Source organism: Trametes versicolor (genome assembly GCF_000271585.1).
Source record: "Trametes versicolor FP-101664 SS1 unplaced genomic scaffold TRAVEscaffold_4, whole genome shotgun sequence".
NCBI classification, from domain to species: Eukaryota; Fungi; Basidiomycota; class Agaricomycetes; order Polyporales; family Polyporaceae; genus Trametes; species Trametes versicolor.
In genome coordinates this window covers 305,741-329,962 of record NW_007360324.1, presented here as the reverse complement: position 1 = coordinate 329,962, position 24,222 = coordinate 305,741, and the positions used below count along the sequence as shown (strand labels likewise).

At 57.7% G+C, this 24,222-nt stretch overlaps 9 protein-coding genes and 1 non-coding gene across 10 annotated transcripts; 5 read left to right on the top strand and 5 right to left on the bottom strand.

The window, feature by feature from the left end:
• The first annotated feature begins 491 nt into the window (after positions 1-491).
• On the top strand, positions 492-3,875 carry TRAVEDRAFT_145154 (uncharacterized protein). Its single transcript, XM_008038378.1, has 21 exons — positions 492-617; positions 683-814; positions 870-912; positions 967-974; positions 1,025-1,325; positions 1,387-1,458; positions 1,511-1,581; positions 1,652-1,837; positions 1,954-2,166; positions 2,219-2,240; positions 2,287-2,312; positions 2,369-2,384; positions 2,499-2,561; positions 2,615-2,672; positions 2,726-2,766; positions 2,831-2,838; positions 2,901-3,024; positions 3,090-3,108; positions 3,164-3,399; positions 3,451-3,501; positions 3,566-3,875. The coding sequence occupies exons 1-21, from the start codon at positions 510-512 to the stop codon at positions 3,634-3,636; spliced, it is 1,869 nt and encodes a 622-aa protein (XP_008036569.1). The 5' UTR covers positions 492-509; the 3' UTR covers positions 3,637-3,875.
• Positions 3,876-3,890: 15 nt separating this feature from the next.
• On the bottom strand, positions 3,891-6,322 carry TRAVEDRAFT_27783 (heat shock protein HSS1). The gene is made up of 5 exons (XM_008037868.1): positions 6,226-6,322; positions 5,873-6,167; positions 5,401-5,812; positions 4,518-5,342; positions 3,891-4,459 (listed from the first exon to the last, which is right to left on the bottom strand). The coding sequence occupies exons 1-5, from the start codon at positions 6,264-6,266 to the stop codon at positions 4,086-4,088; spliced, it is 1,947 nt and encodes a 648-aa protein (XP_008036059.1). The 5' UTR covers positions 6,267-6,322; the 3' UTR covers positions 3,891-4,085.
• Positions 6,323-7,467: 1,145 nt separating this feature from the next.
• TRAVEDRAFT_27782 (uncharacterized protein) lies at positions 7,468-8,224 on the bottom strand (the record flags this gene model as incomplete). The annotated part of the gene is made up of 5 exons (XM_008037867.1): positions 8,204-8,224; positions 7,890-8,120; positions 7,803-7,821; positions 7,701-7,743; positions 7,468-7,645 (listed from the first exon to the last, which is right to left on the bottom strand). Coding segments are annotated over exons 1-2 (155 nt in total), but the record flags the coding sequence as incomplete, so codon positions are not given.
• Positions 8,225-8,799: 575 nt separating this feature from the next.
• TRAVEDRAFT_57449 (uncharacterized protein) lies at positions 8,800-10,220 on the top strand (the record flags this gene model as incomplete). The annotated part of the gene is made up of 5 exons (XM_008038249.1): positions 8,800-8,983; positions 9,036-9,193; positions 9,256-9,351; positions 9,421-9,942; positions 9,998-10,220. The coding sequence occupies 5 exons, from the start codon at positions 8,800-8,802 to the stop codon at positions 10,109-10,111; spliced, it is 1,074 nt and encodes a 357-aa protein (XP_008036440.1). The 3' UTR covers positions 10,112-10,220.
• Positions 10,221-10,435: 215 nt separating this feature from the next.
• On the top strand, positions 10,436-11,537 carry TRAVEDRAFT_70562 (P-loop containing nucleoside triphosphate hydrolase protein; the record flags this gene model as incomplete). Its single annotated transcript, XM_008038377.1, has 5 exons — positions 10,436-10,569; positions 10,639-10,707; positions 10,762-10,778; positions 10,831-11,172; positions 11,243-11,537. The coding sequence occupies 5 exons, from the start codon at positions 10,436-10,438 to the stop codon at positions 11,440-11,442; spliced, it is 762 nt and encodes a 253-aa protein (XP_008036568.1). The 3' UTR covers positions 11,443-11,537.
• A 58-nt stretch (positions 11,538-11,595) lies between these two features.
• Positions 11,596-11,688, top strand: TRAVEDRAFT_t64. Its single transcript has one exon. It is a non-coding gene; the product is annotated as a tRNA-Ile (tRNA).
• A 31-nt stretch (positions 11,689-11,719) lies between these two features.
• Positions 11,720-14,114, bottom strand: TRAVEDRAFT_70561 (uncharacterized protein). The gene is made up of 4 exons (XM_008038376.1): positions 14,103-14,114; positions 13,253-13,950; positions 12,335-13,196; positions 11,720-12,275 (listed from the first exon to the last, which is right to left on the bottom strand). The coding sequence occupies exons 2-4, from the start codon at positions 13,669-13,671 to the stop codon at positions 11,850-11,852; spliced, it is 1,707 nt and encodes a 568-aa protein (XP_008036567.1). The 5' UTR covers positions 13,672-13,950; positions 14,103-14,114; the 3' UTR covers positions 11,720-11,849.
• Positions 14,115-14,342: 228 nt separating this feature from the next.
• TRAVEDRAFT_145142 (DEAD-domain-containing protein) lies at positions 14,343-16,811 on the bottom strand (the record flags this gene model as incomplete). Its single annotated transcript, XM_008038375.1, has 8 exons — positions 14,343-14,794; positions 14,850-15,029; positions 15,080-15,550; positions 15,604-15,748; positions 15,809-16,063; positions 16,118-16,426; positions 16,477-16,692; positions 16,747-16,811. The coding sequence occupies 8 exons, from the start codon at positions 16,809-16,811 to the stop codon at positions 14,387-14,389; spliced, it is 2,049 nt and encodes a 682-aa protein (XP_008036566.1). The 3' UTR covers positions 14,343-14,386.
• A 355-nt stretch (positions 16,812-17,166) lies between these two features.
• TRAVEDRAFT_45328 (uncharacterized protein) lies at positions 17,167-20,759 on the top strand (the record flags this gene model as incomplete). Its single annotated transcript, XM_008038050.1, has 7 exons — positions 17,167-17,417; positions 17,476-17,587; positions 17,640-17,732; positions 18,075-18,334; positions 18,386-18,817; positions 18,869-20,207; positions 20,361-20,759. The coding sequence occupies 7 exons, from the start codon at positions 17,167-17,169 to the stop codon at positions 20,757-20,759; spliced, it is 2,886 nt and encodes a 961-aa protein (XP_008036241.1).
• A 476-nt stretch (positions 20,760-21,235) lies between these two features.
• TRAVEDRAFT_120239 (uncharacterized protein) lies at positions 21,236-23,106 on the bottom strand (the record flags this gene model as incomplete). The annotated part of the gene is made up of 7 exons (XM_008038374.1): positions 21,236-21,526; positions 21,582-21,774; positions 21,830-21,900; positions 21,951-22,008; positions 22,061-22,342; positions 22,399-22,462; positions 22,518-23,106. The coding sequence occupies 7 exons, from the start codon at positions 23,104-23,106 to the stop codon at positions 21,236-21,238; spliced, it is 1,548 nt and encodes a 515-aa protein (XP_008036565.1).
• Positions 23,107-24,222: the final 1,116 nt, after the last annotated feature.

The window sequence follows — 24,222 nt, the reverse complement described above, 5'->3', positions numbered from 1 at the left end:
CGAACTGAGTCCACTTGCCTCACCAGCCCAATGCTTGTAGAGCGTCTGAGCATCTAGTGCACGCCTGCCACCCCAGCTCGATGATCTATACTTCTTTGCATATGACGATCATCTAGAGCATGGCCTGGACGGCGTGAGATAGAACGGCAATAACGGTACGTACGTTGCTGTCCACGTGCATGACGCCCCTCTGACCGACGAAGCTATGAAGAGGAACTCCACCTCCCGCGGACCGTGCCCTCTTACGTTGGCACCGTCAGCTGCAGTCTCGGCGCGCCTCCCCGTAGCGGGTACTGCCAATCGCTTGCGCAGCCCGGCGAACGTGCGCGGTGCAGCGAGCCTCGACTGGTGTTACGACATGCTTCTGTATCCCTATCAGACTACAACCGCATGCTACCTTGTGGAGTGACGCCTCCGTCGGTGGTACACGTTCATCTTCGCGATGCCCATAAAATCGGGCGCGTTACGTCTGGTTGATGCGTCCCTTCAGGCGACAAGTTCTAGCCAGGATGATTTCTGCGCTGTTTACAGGCTTCGCACTATGTGTCGTCGCGGGCGCGACTGAGTTGTTCGATCGCAACTTGGCCTACTCTTCGCCCTTCGTGGACGCGCCGCACGTAAGCACTTAAATCATGGTTGCGGACCTTCGAGGGTGTGCTGACGCTGATCTCGGGTGTAAAAGCTGTCCCACAATACTCGGTCCCTACACGCCCGTGGTATCGCGTACGCGAAGAGGCAGCTGTCCGACACCGAGAGCTCGGACGGATTCAAGGATGAGCATTACCCCACCTTCTACGGTGGTGACTTCAGTAGCGTGAGTAATGATCGAGCCGTTCCGCTAAGGCTAGCTCAAATAATCGACCATCTAGAGCCCGTGGATCTACAACGGCGGCATTAACTTCACTCACTCGGGTAAGTCGTCGACGTCTGGAATGCCGAGCCATGGCACTGACTCTTTTGACTTAGTTGCCAGTGTACGCCTTGATGCAACGCAGGTCGCAGACCCTCGCTGATGATATCATAGGGCGATCCCTTCCACGACTCCGTCCTGCTCTGGACGCGTGCGGTCCCTACTGGCACCGCCCTTCCTTCGGACGTTAGCATTCCTGTTTGTGTCTCTTTCAAGATCTTCAACAACGCCCAACTATCCGGGCGCCCCGTCGACTCGGGCGACGCCTTCACGAGCTACGACGTCGACTTCACCCTCAAGGTCGAAGCGACGAACTTGAAGCCCGACACAAAGTACTGGTTCCAGTTCGCAGACTGCACGAACCCGAAGACTGTCAGCCCGGTCGGTGCAACCAGGACGATCTCTACCCCGGACAGTGAGTAGGCTCCAACGCTCAACTATGGAGCAGTGGTAAGCTGATAGTCCGTGCGCCATAGCTCCTGCACACCTCGTCAACGGGGGGAAACCGCTCGAATTAGCTGTCTTCAGCTGCTCTCAATACCAAGCCGGTACGTTGATTTACATTATTACTGCACAGCTTAATCACGGCTTTCCCGATAGGTTACTTCAATGCATACGGAGTAGCTGCTCACAACACTTCTGCCGACATCTTCGTGCACCTCGGTGACTACGTATGTGGTCTTGCTTCTGTATCTTAACTGCTTATCGATCGCAACATCAGATCTACGAGTCCCTTGGGAGCGGGTACGTTGGATAATGCATCCCCTATGTTACGCCAGGGAACTAACAATCGACTGTAGTGCAAAGATTGGGCGCAAAACGCTCGGCAGAGAGCTAGCGACTATCGCGGACTACCGTCTGCGCTTAAACCAGTACAGGACCGACGTCAGCTTGCGCGATGCACACGTCAAGGCGCCATGGATCTCTGTTTGGTGAGTGTCTCACTCAACTATCGTTTCGTACTGTCCTGACCTTACTTTGACTGCGTCTAGGGTGAGTATCGCGATCTCGCCTCTCTTCACGCGAAGCTGACAGCTCCTCAGGACGACCACGAGGTTGCGGATCAGTCCTGGAAGGCGGGAACCGCCAACAGCAACGACTCCGCCGTTGGTTGCAGCTTTTCTCCGTCGGGTGCCTGCTTCACGGACAGGAAGCTCGCCGCCGTTCGAGCGTACCATGAGTGGATGCCTATTCGCCAGGTTGACCCGGATGACAAGCTTCGTATCTGGCGTAACTTCCAGATCGGCAAGCTCTTGGTGAGCGGCATCCATGCATCACCCTATCAATCCATTGCTTATGTGTCTGCAGGACCTGACCATGCTCGACACTCGTGAGTGCGTAGCTTCGAGAACGAACGAGTAACTGACTATGTGCAGGTCAATACGATCGCGATATCACTGACGTACGTTCATGGGCGCGGGCCGACATGACGCATCGCTGACTGTGCTCTCTTTCTAGCTGTACTACAACACTGGTAAGCAAGCATTGGCAAGCAAGTGTTTGCAGTATTAATGAAACAATACGACTGGTCTACAGAATGTAAGATACACCGCTTCACGCTCGAGAAGACCATGCTCACCTATATCTACAGTCATTGATTCCATCGCCGACGAGACGGATCGCTCGCTCATGGGCCCCAGCCAGGAGAGCTGTACGTAGTGTTCAAGGGTTTGCGTATTGAGGGCATATACTTACGTGTCGCAGGGTTCTTCAACACGCTTGCGGCCTCGAAACAGCGTGGCGCCATCTGGCGCGTTGTGGGGTATGCTATCTGGCTGTGGGTGTGCGTATGCGATACTGATATGCGTCCTCCAGTCAGCAAATCGTCTTCACTCAGTTGAACGAGACCTCTGGGTGTAAGTGGAGCTCAATTGGGGCACGTAGCTGGCAAGGTTAACATGCTTTCTCGGTACGAAACAGTTGACGTCGTAAGTGCCTCGCCGTCGTACAATTTGTTCGCCGCGTCATGATCTCATGAAATGATTTGCAGGACGCTTGGGATGGCTACCGCGCCAACCGCGCTCGGGTGCTCAACCACCTGTACGATAACAAGATCAGCAACACTCTCATCCTCTCCGGCGACTCGCACGCGAACTGGGTCAGCGATCTAGCTCGTAAGTGATCCATGACGTTCGCAATACACCAGATCATCGCTCACTGCGGCCACAAATATCCCCAGATCCCAACGACACCGTCACGTACGTCGTACCTCTCCCCGCGACGTTCTCATACCACACTCACGCCTCCACGCAGGTACGACCCCATTACCGGGAAGGGCGCGATCGGCGTTGAGTTCGCTGGCACGGCCGTGACCTCCGGGTCCGCGTTCGGAACGAACATCCAGCCCGCCGCGGCGGACGTGATCTCGCAAAACTACGTGCAGATCAACGAGGACCTGCAGTGGAGCGAAGGCTCGTACCGCGGCTTCTTCACGCTCACGCTGAACACGACTACCGCGACCGCGACGTACTACGCGATGCGCAATATCAGTGAGCACTGCATGTCCTTCTCAGGGAATATGACGCTGACGGCTTCTTCAGGCAACGCGAACTTGGACGCGTTCGCGAGCGCAACGTTCGTCGTCGAAGCAGGTACACATTTTCAGTCTCAGGGCGAGCGAGAACGATAGAAGCTAACTGGTATCCTTCTTCACAGGCGCGAACAAGCTTTCCCGCCCTGTCGCGGGAGGCAAGGTCTTTGCGGGCGCGCTCAAGGTTCAGGGATGAAACGGCGGATAGGCTGCACAAAGCTGATGAATGCGAAGCACGTAACGTACCTACTTGCGTGTCTGAGGCTAGGAGTACAGAGAACGTTAACCTCTAGTACAATGACGACGAACACGAGCCATATCGACCCGAGGCCAACCGTCGTGCGCGGCTTGAAGGCAGCCTCAATCCTTTAAGCACTTACAAGATCATCATCATACATGTACACTCAACCTTACGATGTCACAATAACACAAACGACGACGAGGCAGGCACGCGAAGAAGTTGAGCATGAAACTATGTCATAGCACGCGCACAACATGTTGAGAGATAAGAAAAAGCGTAAGAGTCTAAGAGATGTGCCTAATGTACATGCGAATGCTTTTGACTTCGTGTCCGCGAGAGCTCGTGAAGATCATGACCACCCAGCACCCGGCCGAGGACGCCCCTAGCAGCTAGTCCGCAGACCACTAGTCGACCTCCTCCACGCTCGGGCCGTCCTCGCCCGCGGGCGCACCCCCGGGGAACCCGCCCGGTGCGCCTCCCGGGAAGCCCCCAGGCGCGCCGCCGGGTGCGCCGCCCGCGCCCGCGTACAGCTTCTGCATGATCGGGTTCGCGACGGCCTCGAGCTCCTTCTGGTGCTCCTCGTACTCCTCCTTCGACGCCTCCTGCGAGTTGTCGAGCCACGAGATCGTCGAGTTCACGGCGTCCTCGAGCTTCTTCTTGTCCGCCGCGTCGAACTTGTCCGCGAGCTTCTCGTCGGTCAAGCTGTTGCGCAGGTTGTACGCGTACGACTCGAGCGCGTTGCGCGAGGTGATGCGGGCGGTTGCCTCCTCGTCCTCGGCTGTGAGATGTAAGTCAGTATGATGCTCATAAGGCGCAGAAGGGTGAACTGTGCTTACCCTTGTACTTCTCGGCCTCGTTGACCATGCGCTCGATCTCCTCCTTCGAGAGACGGCCCTTGTCGTTGGTGATGGTGATGCGGTTCGACTTGCCGGTCGTCTTGTCGGACGCGGAGACGTTGAGGATACCGTTCGCGTCGATGTCGAAGGTGACCTCGATCTGAGGAACACCGCGGGGCGCGGGGGGGATGCCAGCGAGCTCGAACTTGCCGAGCAGGTTGTTGTCCTTCGTCCGCGCACGCTCGCCCTCGTACACCTGGATGAGCACACCGGGCTGGTTGTCCGAGTACGTCGAGAAGATCTCGGACTTCTTCGTGGGGACGGTCGTGTTGCGCTTGATGAGCGGCGTCATGACACCACCCGCGGTCTCGATACCGAGCGACAGGGGGGAGACATCGAGCAGGAGCAGGTCCTGGGTCTTCTCCGACGTGTCACCGGTGAGGATGGCGGCCTGGACGGCGGCACCGTACGCGACGGCCTCGTCAGGGTTGATCGACTTGTTGGGCTCCTTGCCGTTGAAGAAGTCCGAGACGAGCTTGACGATACGGGGGATACGAGTGGAGCCACCGACGAGGACGATCTCGTGAACAGCGGCCTTGTCGATCTTCGCGTCGCGGAGGACCTTCTCGACGGGCTCGAGGGTGCTGCGGAAGAGGTCCTGGCAGAGCTCCTCGAAACGCGCACGGGTGAGGGAGGTGTAGAAGTCGACACCCTCGAAGAGAGAGTCGATCTCGATGGTGGTCTGCGCGGCGGAGGAGAGAGTGCGCTTGGCACGCTCGCAGGCCGTGCGGAGACGACGGAGAGCACGGGGGTTGGACGAGAGGTCTACGAAGAATAAATCAGCATATAGTCCTAAACAGCGATGATGTCATTAAAAACTCACCCTTCTTGTGCTTCCGCTTGAACTCCTGGACGAAGTGGTTGACGAGACGGTTGTCGAAGTCCTCACCACCAAGGTGAGTGTCACCAGCGGTGGCCTTGACCTCAAAGATACCCTCCTCGATGGTCAGGAGGGACACATCGAAGGTTCCTCCACCGAGATCGAAGATGAGGACGTTCCGCTCGCCGACGGTCTTCTTGTCGAGACCGTACGCGATGGCGGCCGCCGTGGGCTCGTTGATGATACGGAGGACGTTGAGGCCGGAGATGGTGCCGGCGTCCTTGGTCGCCTGACGTTGCGAGTCGTTGAAGTACGCGGGGACGGTGACGACGGCGGAGGTGACGGTGCCGCCGAGGTAGGACTCGGCGACCTCCTTCATCTTCGTGAGGATCATGGAGGAGATCTCCTCAGGCGACTGTGAAGCGAAGAGTCAGCATGATGCACAAAGCCACATACATGTAAACAAAGAACTCACGAATTCCTTGTCCTCACCGCGGTACTGGACGCGGATGTAGGGCTTGCCGCCCTTGTCGAAAACGGTGAAGGGGAAGTGCTTGATGTCGGACTGCACCTCGGCATCCGCGAACTTGCGGCCGATGAGACGCTTCGCGTCGAAGACGGTGTTGTGGGGGTTCATCGCGACCTGGTTCTTCGCGGAGTCACCGATCAACCGCTCGGTGTCGGTGAAGGCGACGTAGGAGGGGGTGGTGCGGTTACCCTGGTCGTTGGCGATGATCTCAACACGATCATTTTGCCAGACACCGACGCAGCTGTTGAGAAAAAAGTCAGGACGCTGCGCGAGTGGGCCATGAAAAAAGCAAAACTCACGAGTAGGTGGTACCAAGATCGATTCCGATAGCCTTGGTCATGGTGGGTGGAGATTTGAGAGGGGGGAATTAAGAAAAGCGGTAGAGAGGAGAGATGAGAGTACAGGGGGAGTCCGTCGTAAAACTGAATCGTTGGGGGGCGTCGATCTCGGGCGAGGGCTTATATACATCGTTGAGCGTAGACCTTCGACACAGTTCCGGCACATTCCACCTTCTTTCTTTCCCTTTCCAGAGCTTTCTACCCGTCACGTCACCGCCCAGGTCACGTGTGTCACACGCCCGTCCCTTCCAGCCAGTTCCTCCCTCTCCCCCTTTCAGCCCTCTCCATTGTCCCGACATACGCTGGAACATTGCAGACAGTTCACCGCGACTCTCCATACCGCCAGACATCTCGTAGAACTCACGAGCACTTGTGCGACGCGTACATGACGCGTTTGGGGCGAGCGCCTACTATCCGCGACGCGACGCGCACCTTCTCTCAAGTTCATCTCCCTCGGGATCTTCGCGCGCACAACCACTGGATCCTCGTCTTCCGAATACGTCCAGGTGTTATAGACCTGCGCCATGGATCTACAGCCGCAAGGCCTGCGGTCATCTTTTCTCTATCGCGTACGTCAGTTGCACGGCTGCCGTGGACTGTTGTCTATTCACTGCCCATCCGACGAGCCATCGATACGACCGTTAGGGATCGACATGCGTCTGGACTTGCTCATCGTGTTCTCAACGTGCTTGTCTTCCGTTGTGTTTGCGCCAGTGCTCAGCCGGTATAATTGACCACTGCAGATCAACGCGATGAGAGCGTGGTCGATTATCGGACATGAGGCATCGTAGTAGTTAGTTGTCGTCATCGTACAAGTAGGCAGCTTAAACGCGTATTTCTGGCCAAGACTCGAGCCTACCGCTGTGGTTGCCGATGTACTGTGCATGCGTACGTGTATGTACCGTCAAAGACCGGCGGCGCTGAGTACCAGTGAAAAGCCCCCCGGTTTGGGACGTATCTGGGACGTATGGGGGCGTATTGATTCGTTTTGCAGCGGTGTCTCCGGATTTATACGACGATCTGGAGTATACCCGCCATCGAGCGTACTGGGGCGGATAGATTCGTATCAAGACGGTGCACGGAGTCGTAGACAAACCGACGAGATACAATTAATTCGATTTCCGTCGTATGGGGGCGGATTGCAGCGTATACGCGATACTGTCGAAATTCCAGTATAGCAGGCAGCCTCCGTTGGCGTATGCAGGCGGATTGTATTGAATCAGACCGTTTTAATGCAGTAAGGCTCGTATTATCTGGCCCGGATCACTCCCGCCCACCGCCTCCGCCGCCCACGAGTGGCACCCGGGCACCCGTCTCCAACCCCACCTACTGGTGCTTGGACTAACAGTCCCCGTGGGTTTCCTCTGGCATATCCATTGAACTAAGGAGAGCTGTCAAAATTCCAAAGACAATGATATGCAGGACAAAAGACGTACCCTCGTACCCCGCCTGCAATCGAAGGCGTCACAGCGCTGCACTCTACGAACCGGATCGGGCTCATTAGCAGCATATAGAGCTGAGGATAGCGGGCTACTTACCTCCTCGTTGGAAGTGCTTCTATCGAGTAGTCGTATTAGCAAGGGCGACACAACAAGGTCGCGGTGTATGTGCAAGGTTGGCCGCACCTGCAGACATGGCAGCCGTCGACGGTCGCATGGAGTGTTGAACGAGGAGACGTCCGCATGCAAAGACTGAGCAGAGGTGGCATCATAAGCCCCCTTCCGTATATTGCCAAGTAGTCGCGGTACGAGAATAAAGCCACATCGTGCTGCCGATGTGTTGTGCCGATGTGTTGTGCCGGCGTCGCCGTCGGAGTGCTGCGTCGTCGCTGGAGAGTCGCAAGAGTCGCGTGAGTCCTAGGAGAGCCGCGTCATTGTCGTCGCGCCATGTGAGTCGGAGAGTCGTGTCATCGTCGTTGATTAGCTAAGTTGAAGCTCACTTGCATAGTTCTCAAGCCTGCTTGTATGCGCCGTTACCATAGACCGGCAGACAGTAAGCGAGACAGCCTACTAAGCTAGAGAGGCAGAGAGATGTATCAAGCGGGAGAGTCGTCATGGTGGTCGAGAGAAGAGCTGCGTAGAGAGGAAAACCAACTTGCAGTGTAGCTTAAATGGAAGGAGACGCCGCACTTCCCACGGCTGCTACGTCGCTCGTGCGGTGTCGACACAGTGACGGTATGGCGAGGAGCAATTTGAACAGCACGAAATTGAGAAATGTTGACGTCCGTCGACCGTTGTCGGAGGAGAAAAACTTGCGAAAGCTGCGATTCGACACACGCATGACGTCGAAAGAAGACTTCGCACGGCGCTTATTTCACTCGAGTCCCAGATATCCCCGTTTTATTCGGTCCAATACGCGTTTACCCGAGGCAAAACATCGCAATACGTTCCAAACCGGGGGGGTTTTCACTGGGGCTGAGTAGCCAGCGCCTACAGCCGTGACGGTCGCGCCCGGGGGCGCATCGTGGCAGCTGCCTAATCGAGCCTGAATTTTTGGAGGCTACACCAGCGCGCGCGGGCATTGTCTGCAGTCGTCATGTCTGTCCCCACCCCCGTCACCGTCGACCCGCCCCCCGTCCCGCTCCCTCCAGCGTCGGCGCCGGTCGCATCGTCCTCATCATGGCCCTTCGGTAGCATCTACAATCGTTTCGCCACGTGGAGGAAGTCACTCGACCTCCCTAACCCCGGCACGGTCGAGAACCTCTCAAAGGAGGCGAAACGTATGTCGTGGCGAGTGAATGCCACTCACGCATGCTCATGAGCTCCATTTAGAGACACTGCTCACCAACTATGCGTTCGATGGCGCGAGGGCCGACCTCTCCAAGAGCCTGTCGATGAACCCGATGTTCCAAGTGACGCATTCGTTCCACTTGGGCTCCCAGACGAGTCCGCCAACATACCACTTCGGTGCCATGTTCGCAAACGACAAGGTACGCAGACCGCTGGCGGAGAACACGTTGCCACTCGTTCAGCCCGCTTACTTTGTCCTTAGGCGTTCTTGCACGGTAACATCGACAACGACGGCAACTTGTCAGGACGGTTCAACCAGGGCTGGAGCGCGAACAACGTCTCAAAAGCACAGGCGCAGGTACGTCGTACCCCCCATATCTCGCAACAGCGACACGTCAGCATCAGGAAGTGACGGCCACGTCCGCAGCTGTCGACACAACCGGGGCAGAGCTTCCTGCAGCTCGAGCACGACTACCAGGGCAGCGACTACTCGCTGAACACCAAGGCGGTCAACCCGTCCCCGGCGGACCTGTCCGGTATCTACATGGGCTCGTACATGCAGTCCGTCACGAAAAACCTCGCGTTCGGGGTCGAGACGATCCTGCAGCACCAGGGGCCTGGGTTGTCCGACATCGGCGCCGCGTACCTCGCCAAGTACACCAGCTCAGACCGGAACTGGATCGCGACCGCGCAGGTCCAGGGCCCTGGCGTGCTTCAGGCGACGTACTGGCAGAAGCTAAGCGAGAAGGTCGACGTCGCGGCGGACCTGCAGGTCATGGCGGCGCCCGGCCGGCGGGATGCGTTGGCGACGCTCGCGGCGCGATACGAGCTCCGCATGGCGTCGTTCCGCGCGCAGCTCGACTCGACAGGTAAGGTGTCGGCATACCTCGAGCAGCGGTTCGCCCCCACCTTCTCGTTCCTGGTTTCCGGTGAGATCGACCACTTCAAGGTACGTTCCTCGTCGTCTCCTCAGTGTATGCGCCCTTGCTCACCCCTCTCTGTAGAACGCGGCTAAGGTCGGCGTCGGTGTAATGATCGACTCCTCGAGCTTGAGTCCCGAGGAGATGGGGATGGTCCCGCCACCCGGCTCCCCCGCTGTCCCCATGCCTCAGCCGTAGACCCTTGAAGTACATTACCTTAGCGTAGAATATTAGGTGCCTGCGTGTGCCCGTACCCCCTCCTCATGCTTTGATAATACTTGCAATCACATCTTGCATCGTCCTTCAGCTTATACTGCACCGCAGCTCCCCAGGTCTTCCACAGTCTCCGCTCCGAATCTCTAGAATCTGTCGCAGGCGCGTAGCTCGATGCCTGGGACGCGCCCCTTAGCGCCCAAGGTCGACGGCGATGACGTTGTTCCCATTGTGAACCACTAAACTGCGTCGGGCCGAGTATGCACTCTCTTCTGCTCTTCTTCCACAAGAGCTACCAGGACCGCTTAAATGCCGGGTACACCTCTGCTCGAGTTGAGGAATATCGGCTGCTACAAGCAGAAGGGCCAGCCCATCTTCGCCGATGTTAACCTCAAAGTCAACGAGGGCGAGGTCGTGGTACTTCAAGGCAAGAGTGGTTCAGGGTCTGTTCTATGTGGCCTGTATAAGCGTACACTGTGCTAATTATTGTACGCATCGCGTTCATGGTATAGGAAGTCGACTCTCTTGAAGTGTATATCCCACTTGAACGTCTACGACGGCGAAGTGCTCTACAGAGGCCGGTGAGTCCCTATATGCACCTTCTGTTCAACCATTAGCTTACAGTCATTCTTCAGGACACCGCAGTCTTATGGTGCGCCTGGCGAATTCATATTTATAGGCGGCCTCATGACCTTCTGAACCAGGCATCCCGAAGTTCCGTACGCAAGTGCTCTACGTCCCGCAACGCCCGTCCCTCCTCCCGGGCTCCCCGCGCGACTTCCTCCAGGCCGTCTCCACCTTCGCCGTGCACAAGAACCCCTCCGCGAAGGACAAGGCGGCGGTCGCGCTCTCCGAGGCGCTTGGGACGCGGCAGGGAGAATCAAATTTCAGTGAATCGCACGCGACGTTCGCGGTCGCCGAGTCCTGGGGCATACAGCCGGAGCTCTGGGACCGCTCGTGGGCGAACCTGAGCGGCGGCGAGGCGCAACGTATTGTGCTTGCCATCGCTGTCGGGCTTGACACGGCGGAGGTCCTCCTCTTAGATGGTGCGTGTCCGTCTACTCTGGAGCTGTACCCCATAACGGCGGACTGACGGTGGACGGCGCGTGTCTCTAGAGCCCACATCTGCGCTGGACGCCGAGTCATCGGGCAAGGTAGAGGAACACCTTGCGTCAGCGGTCAAATCCCCGGACTCGAGGCTGAAGTCTGTTATATGGATCACGCACTCTCCAGAGCAGGGCGAACGGGTTGGAACACGCTTCATTCGCGTAACGTCTGGCGGCGTTCATGAGGACAATACGGACCCTGGGGTATAATATTAAATAGTGGTCAACTTGTAGGCTCGTGTGTTGTTCCCTCCGAATCGCTACCAGAGTCATTGCAGAACGGGTGTATTCAAGTAAGAAGTAATCGAGGTGAAGAAGTGCTCATCCTATGGTCAGGTCAAACAGAAACAGCTCCACGCCTGCGGTCCCTTAGCTCAACTGGTTAGAGCTTTGTACTTATAGGGATGCAATTGCCTTGTCATGCAAGGGTTCCGAGTTCGATCCTCGGAGGGACCAGATTTTTGCGGCGTTCGTGCGGCATCTTCGGGACATATCTGAGTACTACGTAGAGTATTGGGATAATAGTGCAGACGGGTCATTAACAGGATATACACAAAAAGTACAACAAGCAACAACGGAGAGGTTCAAAACAGAGTTACAGAATCTTGAGTACTTCTTCATCGCGCAACACCCTTCCCCTTGTCTGTAGTGGTGGCGGAGGTGGAACTACCAGCGGCTGAGGTCGTAACAATCGTGGTGTTTTGATTTCGTATTCGGTCGATCCAGGCCGAGATCCATTCGACCGAGCGTACGACGGGGCCGATCTGCGTCATGAGGTCGCCGCTAACAGACTTCGACTGCTCCTGCAGCTCCTTCTGGATGTGCGCACGAACATCCTCTAGGATCGCGTTGAGGTCGTCACGCGTGGCGTTCAGCAGCTGCGGCCGGATCGCCTCGACGATCTCTTCGGCGGTGAGGGGCGCGGGCGGGAGGGGCGGATGTGACCCCTGCGCGCCGATGGCGGTGATCGCCTGGCTCAGCGCGTGGATCTCCGCCCTTTGGTCGGCAATGGTCTTCGACATCTGCGCGAACTCCGCCAAGGTCTGTAGGCTGGGTAAGAGGAGGCGCTTGGAGGAATATTCCTGCTGGTGCTGAGACGTACCTCCTCTAGAGACTTCGCAACGGCGTCCCTCTGTGTCTGCATAAGCGCACGCTCTTCTTCCTCCGCTTGGCCTTTAGTCTTCAAGTCTGCGAGGTCTGCGAGGGCTTGTGTTGTTTTCTCGTCGGCCACCTTGCTAGCGTCCAACAGTCTCTGTACCTTCTGCTGAAGCTCGGGGTCGGCGGGCCTATCTTCCTCTCCACCCACTCCCAGCCGTAGGCCAGCCAGTCTGTAGTCAAGCTCGGCTTCCACTTCGTCGGCAATCTTGCTGTCGTATTGGAGGAAATCGTTGCGCAGCTCTGAGATTCGGTGGGTGAGCTCGGCGAGATGGTCCTGCATCTTCTCCGCCTCTCCCGCGGAGAGGTCTGGTACTCGTGCACTTGCGTCGACGGAGACACGCCGCCGCTTCTTGGGGCGAGCGGGAGGGTCATTCGAGATCTCGCCGGGTTCTGGATTCGACGCAGGCGCAGCCACCGCTGTAGACGTAGAAGGACCCGCTGTCGCCGCTGTCAAGGGCTGCGAGGGCTGCACGCTGGCCAGTGCGCCGTGAAGGCCTTCGACCTGCTCCCTCAGACCGGCGAGGGTTCTGATCATCTCTTGATAGCCTGGGTCGGTGGTTTGTTGCGCGCGTTGCGCGAAGAAGGGCCAGAAGTCATCGGGAACGAGCTTCCCTGCAAGGCCGTTCAACTCTGTCTGTTTCGCATGGAAGCGCGAAGTGGTAGACTCGAGGAGCTTGTGGAGCGCAGCCTTTTCTTCCTCTGGCAGGGTCTCGTACTGCGCTGACTTCGTGAGCCGCTCGTACTTCTTCACCTCCTCATGCAAGCGCAGGTGCTCGCTGCGGGCTTGTACTGTCCGCTTCAAATCGCTGCACGAATGGATGTTATGGGCGTAGCTGGACGGTAATAGATATTGTAAACGCACTCGGTGCGCTTTAACCAAAGCTGTATCTTCTCTTCCTTTGTCAAGGCCTTCGGTGGTGTGTGCGCGGAGGACGGTCGGCGGTGGCGAGAGGACGACGACGGCCTCCGAGCGCGCGAGCTCGATCGGCTCCTGCGATCCCTGGATCGGTCGTCTCGTCGTCTCTCACTCCTGTGATAGTCATCGTCTCGGCGCCGGTCGTCGTCTCTCCGCCTGTCACGGTCTCTGTTCCGGTCCTCCTCGTACCTTCTCTCGTCCTCTCGTCTGCGATCATCGTCCCGGTACCGCACCCTCTCATCGTCCTTCTCCTCGTCTCGCATTCGGGCTCCGCTCGCGACATAGGACGGACGGCGTGCCGAAGACGACGCGATCGAGTTCGCCGGGGAGTGGCCCCGTCCGTGTGGCGCCCGCGGTGGATGCATGTCGACGTCGCCGTCGCGGTCTACGTGCGCACCGTGCGCAGAGGAGAAGCTCGGGATGCGTTCCCTAGGTTCGATTTTGACCGGCGGCGGGGGAGGGGGTGGCGGACCGTACGGCGAGGGTGGGCGCGCGCTTGGATGTGGTGCGTACGGCGGTACGTATGGGGCAACGAGGCGTGCGGTAGGCCACTCCGGGTCGTCCGGGTGTGCGTACCAGCAACGCTTGCTGGGTCTGGGGCAGTGACCGCGGTCCGGAAAGGGCTGACCGTTCTCCTGGTAAAACTGTGGGTGCGTGGGGAGCGCGGTGGGCCAGAGATATCGATCGGCGAGGATCCCAGGAGGAAGGCATGAAATCAGCGCGCGAGCAGGCGAACAAGAGCGAGCGGAGGCGCGTATGCGGGCTCAGGGTCGCATATGCAAACTGGGAGACTCACGTTACATCGCCGCGAGGCCTTCAGAAATTGGGGTGGTTGGCCATGGGAAAATTTTGAGGCCATCTCGACACTGAGAGTGAAGGCGTCGCAGGGCGGGAAGCAGAAAGATGTTGCAAGACTGTGCACATGAACATTTGTTTGAGCAAGTCCGCTGCGTATGTAAGTAGCGCCCACGCCTCCGGCTCTAGACTCGCGTATCGTTCCTGGAGCATTTCAACAGCTCAGGTTTGTGTGCGTAGTGCAAAAATATGCAAAGGATACATGAAGGTGGGATACTGTTACTTCTACAGGTCCGCAAACTCAGCATCGAACTTGCTCTGGCTCAGGTGCCCCTTCTTCACCCGCTTCGCCAGCCGCTCCTCCCGCGCCAGCTCCGCCCAGTCGTCGCCCTCGCCTCCACTCTCCCCGCTCACGTCTTCCAGCCCGCGCTTGCTCCCCTGCTCTGCAGCAGCCGCATCCGCAGCAGCCTCCTGCGTCTTGAGCCATTTCTTCTTCCGGTCCTTCTTCTCCTTCCGCTTGTCCCGCTCTTCCCTCTGTTTCATCTTGTCGCTCCAAGCCGAGTTCAGCTTCTGCTTTTCAGCGTTTGCCGCTTTGCGTCTCTCGATGTCCTCCGGAGTCGGCGCGGCCTTAGCTGCCGCTTCCGCGAGTCGCTTGGTTTCCTGTGCCTTGTCGACATATGCGAAGGTGTTCCACTATCAGTATTCAACCGTTAGCTAGCGGCCCGAAAAGAACGAGGTAGCGTCTTACGTCCACGTCGGCATCTTGCCAGCCGTCCCGTGAAAGCTTTTTCAATTCAGGCATGCGCGGTAATCGCAGCAACCCAAAACTCTTCGCAAGTCCAACCATGTCCAGGTCCTTCAGCCGAAAGATATACGAAGCCTCGTGCTTCGAATATGCTCGAGCAAATGACACGAATGCCTTCACAGCCTGAACGGATATTCAGTACATTGCTCGATATTGAGACGGAGAGTGCAAACCTTGTCACTGAGCGCGCGATCGGTGAGGAGCTTTTCTCGGATGGTCTGCATCGCGGTCTGCACCTCCGGGTCCTCCGCATCCATATCATCATCTGACCGTACCGAGCCGTCCTGCCTGAACGGCCGCCGCTCCTTCATGGGGATCTTGCGTACGGACATGAACTCGACATAGTCGACCTCACGGCCGACGAACAAAACCCATGCCGTACCGCTGCGACCTGCACGGGCTGTTCGCCCGCAGCGATGCGAAAACGCCTTCGGGTCGGCTGGCGGATCGAATTGGATGACGACGTCGACGTTGGGAAGGTCGAGGCCACGCGCGGCGACGTCGGTCGCAAGGAGAATGGATGGGGCCGATGGGAGTGCAGCGGAGGTGGCGAAGTTGGCGAGAGTCCGTGTTCTGGCGGCAGGTGGGAGGTGACCGTGCAGAGAGAAGAGCGTGGTATTGGAGGGCATCAAGGGAGTCAGGACCTATCACAAACTGTAAGCATTGCGATATATCGGCCTCAGAAAAATCATCTTACTCGGTAGAAGTAGTCCACGCATGCGCAAGTCGCAAAGTAAACAATGAACCGCGCAGATTTCTGATGTTCTACTTCGTGTCGTAAAATTCGAGTCAACTGTACGAGTTTCTCGGAGGCTTGACAAGTCATGTAATAATTCTGAAGGCTAAAGAAATGATATGATATAAGCTTGCGACAGGCATGGGACTAGAAGCCAGACACTCACTTGGCAGGTATTCGACGTTCCTCAATGACCTCTCTTTCCACCTTAGTAGTTCCATCGGCCGCGATGGTTTTGCCTTTTAGCTTCTTTGACTGAACCTTAACGACGATGCGTGCAGGGTTGCGCAACCCGACGCGGACGAGTTCTGACAGAGCGTCGGCATCTGTCATAGTTGCGCTGAAGAGACCGGTCCGGCGTTGCTTAGGAAGGTGGGTCAATATCCGGGACAGTGCCGCTTGGAACCCAAGGTCGAGTAAACTTCATGGAAGCGTGAGGCGAGATATCGTCGAAGTTAAAGGGGGATAGACGTACCGATCCGCCTCGTCCAAAACCAAGACCTCCAACTCCTTGACGCTCACGACATTTTTGCCCTTTCCGAGGAGGAACTCCTCCACCCGACCCGGTGTACCGATGACGATGTCCGCACCGGTGGAGAGAAAGCGCTGAACATCCTCCGCAGGCGGAGAGTCGGAAGATATCATCAAGAGCGGAGAGGGATATTCCGGCTCGAGCTGGACATTCGAGCCTGAGGCCTCGTCCGGGGATGGGGAGGCCGCATATCGGGACGGCTGGGATGATAGAAAGAGAGAGAAAATGGAGTGTATCTGCGTGGCCAGCTCTCTGGTTATATATGAGTGCTGGCTACTACGCGAGCAAGTCGAGAAACATACCTGGTCGGGCTGATAATCAGAGCACCGATTTCGTTTTTCGCTAGCTTATGCTCCCTCCGGATCAACTTCTCTAGGATAGGTATGACGAAGGCGAGTGTCTTTCCGGACCCGGTGACGGCCTCAACGACGACGTCCTTGTGCTTCATAAAAAGTGGGATAGTGGACGCTTGCACAGGCGTCATTTGAGTGTGTCCCATAGAGTGAATAACGTCTAGACTGAGTAGAAGTCAATTCGATTCGATTGAATGAATGCAGTGGAATCAGACATACATCCATGGCGTGAGTTCTACTGGAAGACTAGCCCACTTGCCCGCAAAGGCCGTCGAAGCAGACATGTCGATGAGCGGAGGTACGGAGGAAGAGGAGCGCTGAGGGCGTCTAACGGAGACTCGGGAAAAGAAGCGCCTGCAATTTGGGACGCGCATGTCACGGTCACGAGGGGCAGGACGCGTGACGGTGACGGTTGAAACGATCTTGCGGGTATGGACGCGGGCGTCTGTGCCTGTGCAGGGACCGCGTCCTTCGACTGCTCGTCTTCGGTTCCCCTTGCTCTTGCAGCGTCTGCCCGCCCTTGTACTCCCCCCTCTCTCTCCCCCCTCTTCGTACGTCGTCTGGGCTCCTGGTCGTGTCTTCTTCATTTATTCTGCTGTTCTGGTTGGCTGGTCTTCTCTCTCGTAGGTTGTTTAGCGAATGTCTAGTTCTGATGGCGAACATTCTCTACGTAAATCGTCTGGGACGTCCAAGAATGCTACCCTCTCTCCCCTGCCCTCGCTCTCCTTGACCCGCGACTATATTACTGAGGCCCTCGCCAAGTCACCGGATGGCGGGGCGACTCTCGACTTGGCGTACAAGGGTCTCACCGATGTCGGAGAGTCAGGGGCCGAGGAGCTCGCGAGCATTGGTCTGGATGAGGACACAGGGTCGGACAGCTCCGTAGTACGGTGCGTCTTCGCTCGCTTGCCCGTGCTTTTGCATATATGTTTTACACGCGACCCATAGTATCGCGCTGGCCCACAATCGCCTCACCACTCTACCTATGGCGTTTTCCCTGCTGTCGCGTCTTCGCTATCTCGTTCTGAAGAACAACAGCTTCTCCGTATTTCCCGACGTCGTATGTCGCGCTTTTGAGCAATTATACGCGCTCGCTGAGCCCTGCCTTATAGCTCACCGTTATGCCGTCTCTGGAAATCCTGGACATCAGCCGAAACAAGATCAAGCGGCTACCATCCCAACCAGGCTCTTTGGTCAACCTAAGGGTATGCATCCCTTTCCTCGTGCTTCACAACCAACCGCTACCAGCGGCAGGAGCGATGTATGCGGTATATTCATTACCCCGCATCTTGGCACATTTTGGGCTTGGGCGTTCCACTAAGCTTGTCACGGTGCGCCGCCGATCCCGCCACGTTAATGACAGACAAGGTTACCTTTCGATTGCGGCAGTCCACACTGAGCTCTCCGGGTCTAAGTGGAGTATTACGACTCGGGATAACTTTGCCTACTCGACTACCGCTCAATCGCAATCATTATGATTGCGCACTTTACATTACTGGATATCCCCTTGCTAAAGCTGTTCTAACGCCACTTTTACACTCTGTCAGGTGTTTTCGCTATCGAGAAACAAATTACACCGACTTCCCATCTACCTGGCACAATTTCGGCAGCTCAGCCTATTCAAAGTAGACCAGAACCCCTTGGAATGGCCACCACCGGCTGTAATGGACACATCGCGTAACCCCAATGACCCTCATGTCATGACCGAATGGATTCATCACCTTCAGACATGGCTTGAAGACCACTCTAGCGAGCGGAAACACAGCGATGATTCCTTGTCTAGTGACGCGGGAAACGACTCTAGTTTGTGAGTGTCCTTTGCGCGTGGTCGTCTATTATTTCTTATGCGGATAATCAGATTGGACGCACCTCGAGATCGGACACCACTGCAAACCGATATGCTGTACCATGCACGTTCATTCTCGCTGGAGTCTGATACGTCTTCGTACTTCCAACTTGACCGCTCTCCGGTACCCTCGCGACCACACCCGGAGAATCCTCCTCGCCTCCACCTGGACCCCTTTTTCTCCCGCATCCAGGGAAAGAGCGCATCTCCGTCTCCTTCACGCTCACCAGACGCAAGCGTATCTCCTAGTGACGACTCTGCCGGCCCCAACGGAATTCATGCCTACCACACCCGCATACCGTCACACTTAAACGGTCATAGTGGGACTCGAATACCTCTGAAGAGCCCGGCCATCAAGAAAAGCTTGCCCGACATGCGGCCCAGGCTACATCTACCGAATGGGACGCAACGGGCAGCGGCAGCCTCGGCGGATCACCTACCTAGGTGAGTGTCTCGTTTACTAAGGCAATGAGGATAGGACTCAGCGTCTTCCAGCCATCATCTCCCGTTCAATACCATTATGGACGAGCCGGTATCAGCGTCTCCAATATCCATAGACCGGCCGGCGCCATCCATGGACACAGAGCGAAATTCATACTTCCGCCGGCTTTCCACTCTATCTGCTGCCACGATCTCGAAGGCCATCCCGGATTCGTTGCTCGCTGTGGTCGACGCCGTCCGAGGGATCCTTTTCGCGCTCTCCCATATCTACCAGACGCTGCAGCACTACACAGTGTATGCCATCGACGAGCGGCTGTCGGCGGTCCTGTTGAAAGTGCTTGGTCCCGCGTGCACGTACATGTCGCAACTCATTAACGCCCTGGACAAATTCGACACGGTGAGCAGGCGAGCCTTGCCCAGCCCAGCGATATGCAGGGCGGTCGTGGAGAACTGCCGGGACAACGTGACGGTATTCGGGAAGGCGGTGGGGATGCTCTCGTTGCAGCTGAAGGTCCTTGCGAAGCACGACGACGTGCGCTATACACGACAGATGTTGCTGGTCTTGTATGGTGCGATGTCGGAGATCTCAGCGGCGTGGCAGTCTATGGCAAGTCATGTAGATGCGGTGCGGCCTTACCTCTGGGACTCCAGGCCACCGCCTGCGTCGAAATCCTACGTTTCGAAGACCCCGACGTTGCGCGGTACCGCGGCTACGGAGAAGCCGAGACCACCGGCGTCAGCTCCAGCGGTGATGTCCCCGACATTCTCGCCTACAACGGAGAACCCTCAGCGCGCGCACCTCCGGACGACGGCGACGCAGCGCTCGCTAGATTTGGGGAGAAGCCACATCAGCCGGCGGCATGCAGGGTCTTTCAGCTCGAAGGACGTCGAGATCGGGAAGAGGCTACCGTCGTACATCGATGTTCCTCCACCGCCCTTCCCATCTTCGGTTAACGGCAGCTTCCACCACTCAACGCCGCCACAGCCGAGGACGATGCGGCGACTGGTCCTCCCGCTTGGGCAGCAAGCGTACGACGCACAGCTGGGGAGTCATTCTCGGCAAGGGTCACAGAGTTCGCTGTTGCCTGCGTCGAACTCGTCGCCACAGCTCGGCGGGAACCTGTCGGGGTCGAGCACGCTCGTCGATAAGGAGGTGATCGGCGCGATGAAGGCCGCGGTCGAAGCCGCGCCGGAGATCTGGGAGATGATGGACGAGATGCTCGATAGCGAGGACACGAGTGTGGGCGGGAAGGACGAGTTCAGGGAGGTGCTCGCGCGGGCGAAGGACGTGACGGAGCGGCTGCGGCAGAGCATCGCCGCGGTGCAAGAGGGGGCACACCTGCAGGCCATGGATGGGAAGGCGCTCCACGACGACGCACATATATTCGTCAAGGTGAGTGGGCCGCCGCCTCGTGTCTGCCACCCCCACCCGGGCTGCACCATCCGTCCATCTGCCGATTTAGGGGCGGTTATCACCCCCCAAATCGTGCTAGTACTGGCGTCGTGGTTTGTCTTCTTTCGGCGCCGCTGACCCCTTTTGTGCTAGACCGTCATACAACTGTCGAACGCGGTCAAGACGCGGGGCACGCCTGGCGGCCCCTCCGGTGCGCCCGCGTCTGTCGCAGCACCGGGTACCCCAGGTCTACACCCAACGAACGGCGCGCCCGCTGCCGGCAGCACCCTCTCGTTGACCCTGCGGACGAAGATAGTGCAGCTGACAAATGCGACGCAGGAGTTCGTGATGCTCCTCCACGTCTCGTCGTTCTCGCCTGCGCCGACGCCCGGATTGCGCTCGTATTCGCCCATGGTCGGCCTGGGTGCGGGCGTGGGGCTCGGCGCGTCGCCGCTGCCGACCCCTATGCCTGTCATCGAGGATGGACGCTTGGGCTCGAACATATCGCGCAGCCGGAGCGCCAATCCGTCATCGGGCGCGAAGCTGCTGTAGTCTGTCATCTGTATCAGCCAGGGCGCGTCCGGTCGTCTGCGTTAGCGATCGAGGAGGAAGCGGTGTCAGACAGCGGCATGCGCTGGCTGTAGTTGTGGTTGTCGGAGAGGGGGAGGGGAGGTGTGTGGTATAGTGCGGCTGGCCACGATAATACGGCGCTTTCGGAACCCTTTACGTCGCTTGGTCGACATAACTTATCCCCGCTAATGGCTCGGTTTTCGTTTACTCCATTGTCACGTTGCATCCCATGTCCTGTACGCATCGTTCTAATGTCTTCATACGCACTACCCCTGTTTGACACTGATGCACGCCCCTCGGCCGGATGCGAGACGTCCTAATGAATGCGATTGATTCCTCCACATCCAACCTAATCCCATTGTCTCCAAGCATGTGCGTGAGCGCGATCGTCCAAGAAGCAGGGTACAACATATGCTCTAGCAAGAAACCAAGACCGAGACCGGCACCCAACTCGCCTTCTACGCCGTTGACGTCCGTGCTCTGCGCCCGGAAGACGCCTGCTCCTCCGCGTTCGCGAGTATGCGCTCGATCTCAGCGCGGATCTCCCGCAGACTGCTTTTCAGCGTCTTCAGGTCCTCGAACTTCCGATGCGCCTTCGCCTCCTCGACGAAGGTCTCCAGTAAGGCCTCCTGCTCAAGTAGCGGCTGCAGGACGCGCGCGACTTCAGAGTCCGGGTCGATGATCTGGTCCTCCTGCTGGACGGGACCGGGTGAAGTAGCGGCTCCCGCCTTCTTAGGCTTGGGCAACGCCTACGCAGAATATTAGGCCATCGGAATTGATCAATAATCGACAGGTTGCACGAACCTGGAGCGGGAACATGTGCTTCTGGAGGAAGATGTTCGCGCGAGTAAGCACTGCGTTCTGGATGCGGTCCTGCGAACTCCCGGGTGCGCAGGGGAGCTTGCGAATGCGCTTCGCGAACGTATCGTACTGTGCGAACGCCTCCAGTAGCCGTTTCCGCGCAGCGCTCGCCTCTGGAGTTGGGCGTTCCTGTTTACTGCGCTATCGTGTCAATAGATGGCAAACAGGAGGCAGAGATAGAGAGGACCAACCTGAGGCTGATCATAAGCTCTTGGAACACCGGGAGCTCCTCCTCGATCTCTTTCTCGAGGCTGATGAAGGCCTGCGATACGCGTGAGTGCGGCGGCCGCACTGGCGAGGAAGCCAACTTACCTCGTAAAGCCTCGAGAACAAGGGAGTGCTGACCATCTCTTGCCTGTACTGCTGTCGTCTGATGCATAGTGAGCCTCACTGCAAAATCCCCCCGCTAATGAGCAACTTACAGCAAGACCGGTCGGCATTCTCGACATATCCGCACACCCTTAAGGAATTTCTCTTCCTCACTTAGGGTCTCACCTTTCTTTCCTGCATTTGATGGGGTACGCCGTCGGACGCCGTAGTCGACACCTTCGCCGACTTCCTCTATTCGACCAGTGCTTTGGTCGGCGACGAATAAAAGGGAACACGTCTCAGGGCGCTGGGGGTATTTGACTGGTAGCGAGCAGACAATCCCGCCGCATAGGCGACAGTGGTGCTTGCGGTTAGTGAGAGGGTGGAACGACGCACTTACGGAAAGTCAATCTGAGGAGATACAATAGGTAGAGCGACAGATGTGACTTACGTGCAGAGAGGACACTGTGACACGGTCGCATCGTCCTCCCAAGGAGTGATCTTCTGCTCAGCAGCTAGCATAAAGTGTCACTCAAAGTACAGAGAGGATACTTCCCTGGTTTGACTTACCACGGATATCGTTCTTGGTCCCTTGCGACGACGCCTGTGTCTGCAGTACGCCCCGCCACAGATCGCCCGCACTCTTGCTCTTAAGGTCCGAAAAGTCCAGATCCCAGAATGACGAGGCCCGTCGGTTCTGTGGCATCGGACGCTGTTGCACAGCCTCTTCCTTCCGCTGTCCGGGTAGGGGAAAGTGCAGCTGAATAAGCTTCTCCAACCGTCGCTCGAGACGTGTGCGTTCGATCTTGCCGACGTCTCGGCTGTGTGCACGAGCCTCGATAAACTCGTCCGTGCGCTGTCGATACACGCCCTTGGGCTGGAACCCGGGCCTATAAGGCGCCGGGGATCGTCCTGAAACGCGCGAGACGACTGTGACTGCAGACGAATTGGACGTAGACGGTGTGAGCGCCGGCGGTGTAGCGGTATGTGGCAAGGGTGTGGGTTGCTGCGTGCCTGTAGGACCCAAGGACGACGTCCGCGGTGGTGGGCCAACGGGAGCCACGGGGACAGGCGAGTGGGCAGCAGAGCGCGATGGTGGTGTCTGAGAGTGCAGTTCGAACGCGGGTATAGCAGGTAGCGCACGGTCGAGTGCGTGCATGTTTGGGGTCGACGCGGTCGAGGATACACCGTTCATCGAATCAGGTAGGCGGGCGTCTGGAGGTCGTAGCGGGGAGGATACCATCGCAGAGGAGCTCCTCACATGCGTGCTTGCGGGCCGCAGAGGTGAAGATGGCGCGGACGGTCTGGCGGAGGGCGGACGAACATGCCGGAACGTGGAAGACTTCCGCGGCGACGCGAGCGGTCTTTCCGAGAGCGCGGGAGAAAGTGTAGATGGGCCGGCAATGGGTGACAGCTGTGCGATTGATTTGCCGTTAGCTTTCGGAGACGAGATCTGGGAGGCCGGGGTGGACGGAGACGAGGGTAGTGAGGTAGCATGCGAAGGCGGAGTGGGAGCGGGAGACGGCGAGGGTGCAGCAGAAGACACTGCTGGAGGAGACGCAGCCGTGAAGCGTGGCTCTAAGGGAGACACAGGCTGATCCAAATTGTGCAGCTCGGGGACAGGGATGGGCGCAGGTGGAGGGAGAGGCTTCGATATCTGGTTCCGTGTAACTTGCTGTGGTGCAGGGGAGGGTTCTCGACGAGAGGTTGTGTAGGTATCAATCATCGAGACTGGCCTTTGCAGAGCACCACGGCCATTGAGCAGGGCGATAGATTGCTTCTCCGCGTCCGCGACGCCATCGACGCTCTGCGAGACGACGGGTTCACTATACGTGTGCCCATTGCTCAGGGCAGCGCCAGGACGCGATTGCACGGGTGCAGGGGCGATATTCGGAATTGATTGCTGGTTGGACAGGGCGCGGGAATGACGTTTTGACTACCCGGCATGCTCAGCAGACGCAAGTGAAACAACTAGCTACTACATACCTTGTAAGCCTGGTATGGGACGTATGGAGGATTCTCCATGGCCTGCAACGAGCTGTGCTGAGACTACCACCGAGCAATGTAAGTTATGTATGCGCGCCGGTCACAGCGCTGCGTAGAGCGATGAAGCCGTGCTGGCCGGTACCGCTTCCTGTCTTCCATATGACTGGTGTCAGCACACAGATGGATACTAACAGTGCGCTGACGCTCACAGGAGGCAGCTGGGGCAAGGACGGCCTGCGTCGACGTCGAGACTCGAGAGCAAGCGAGTGGGAGGAGGGATAGGACGAAC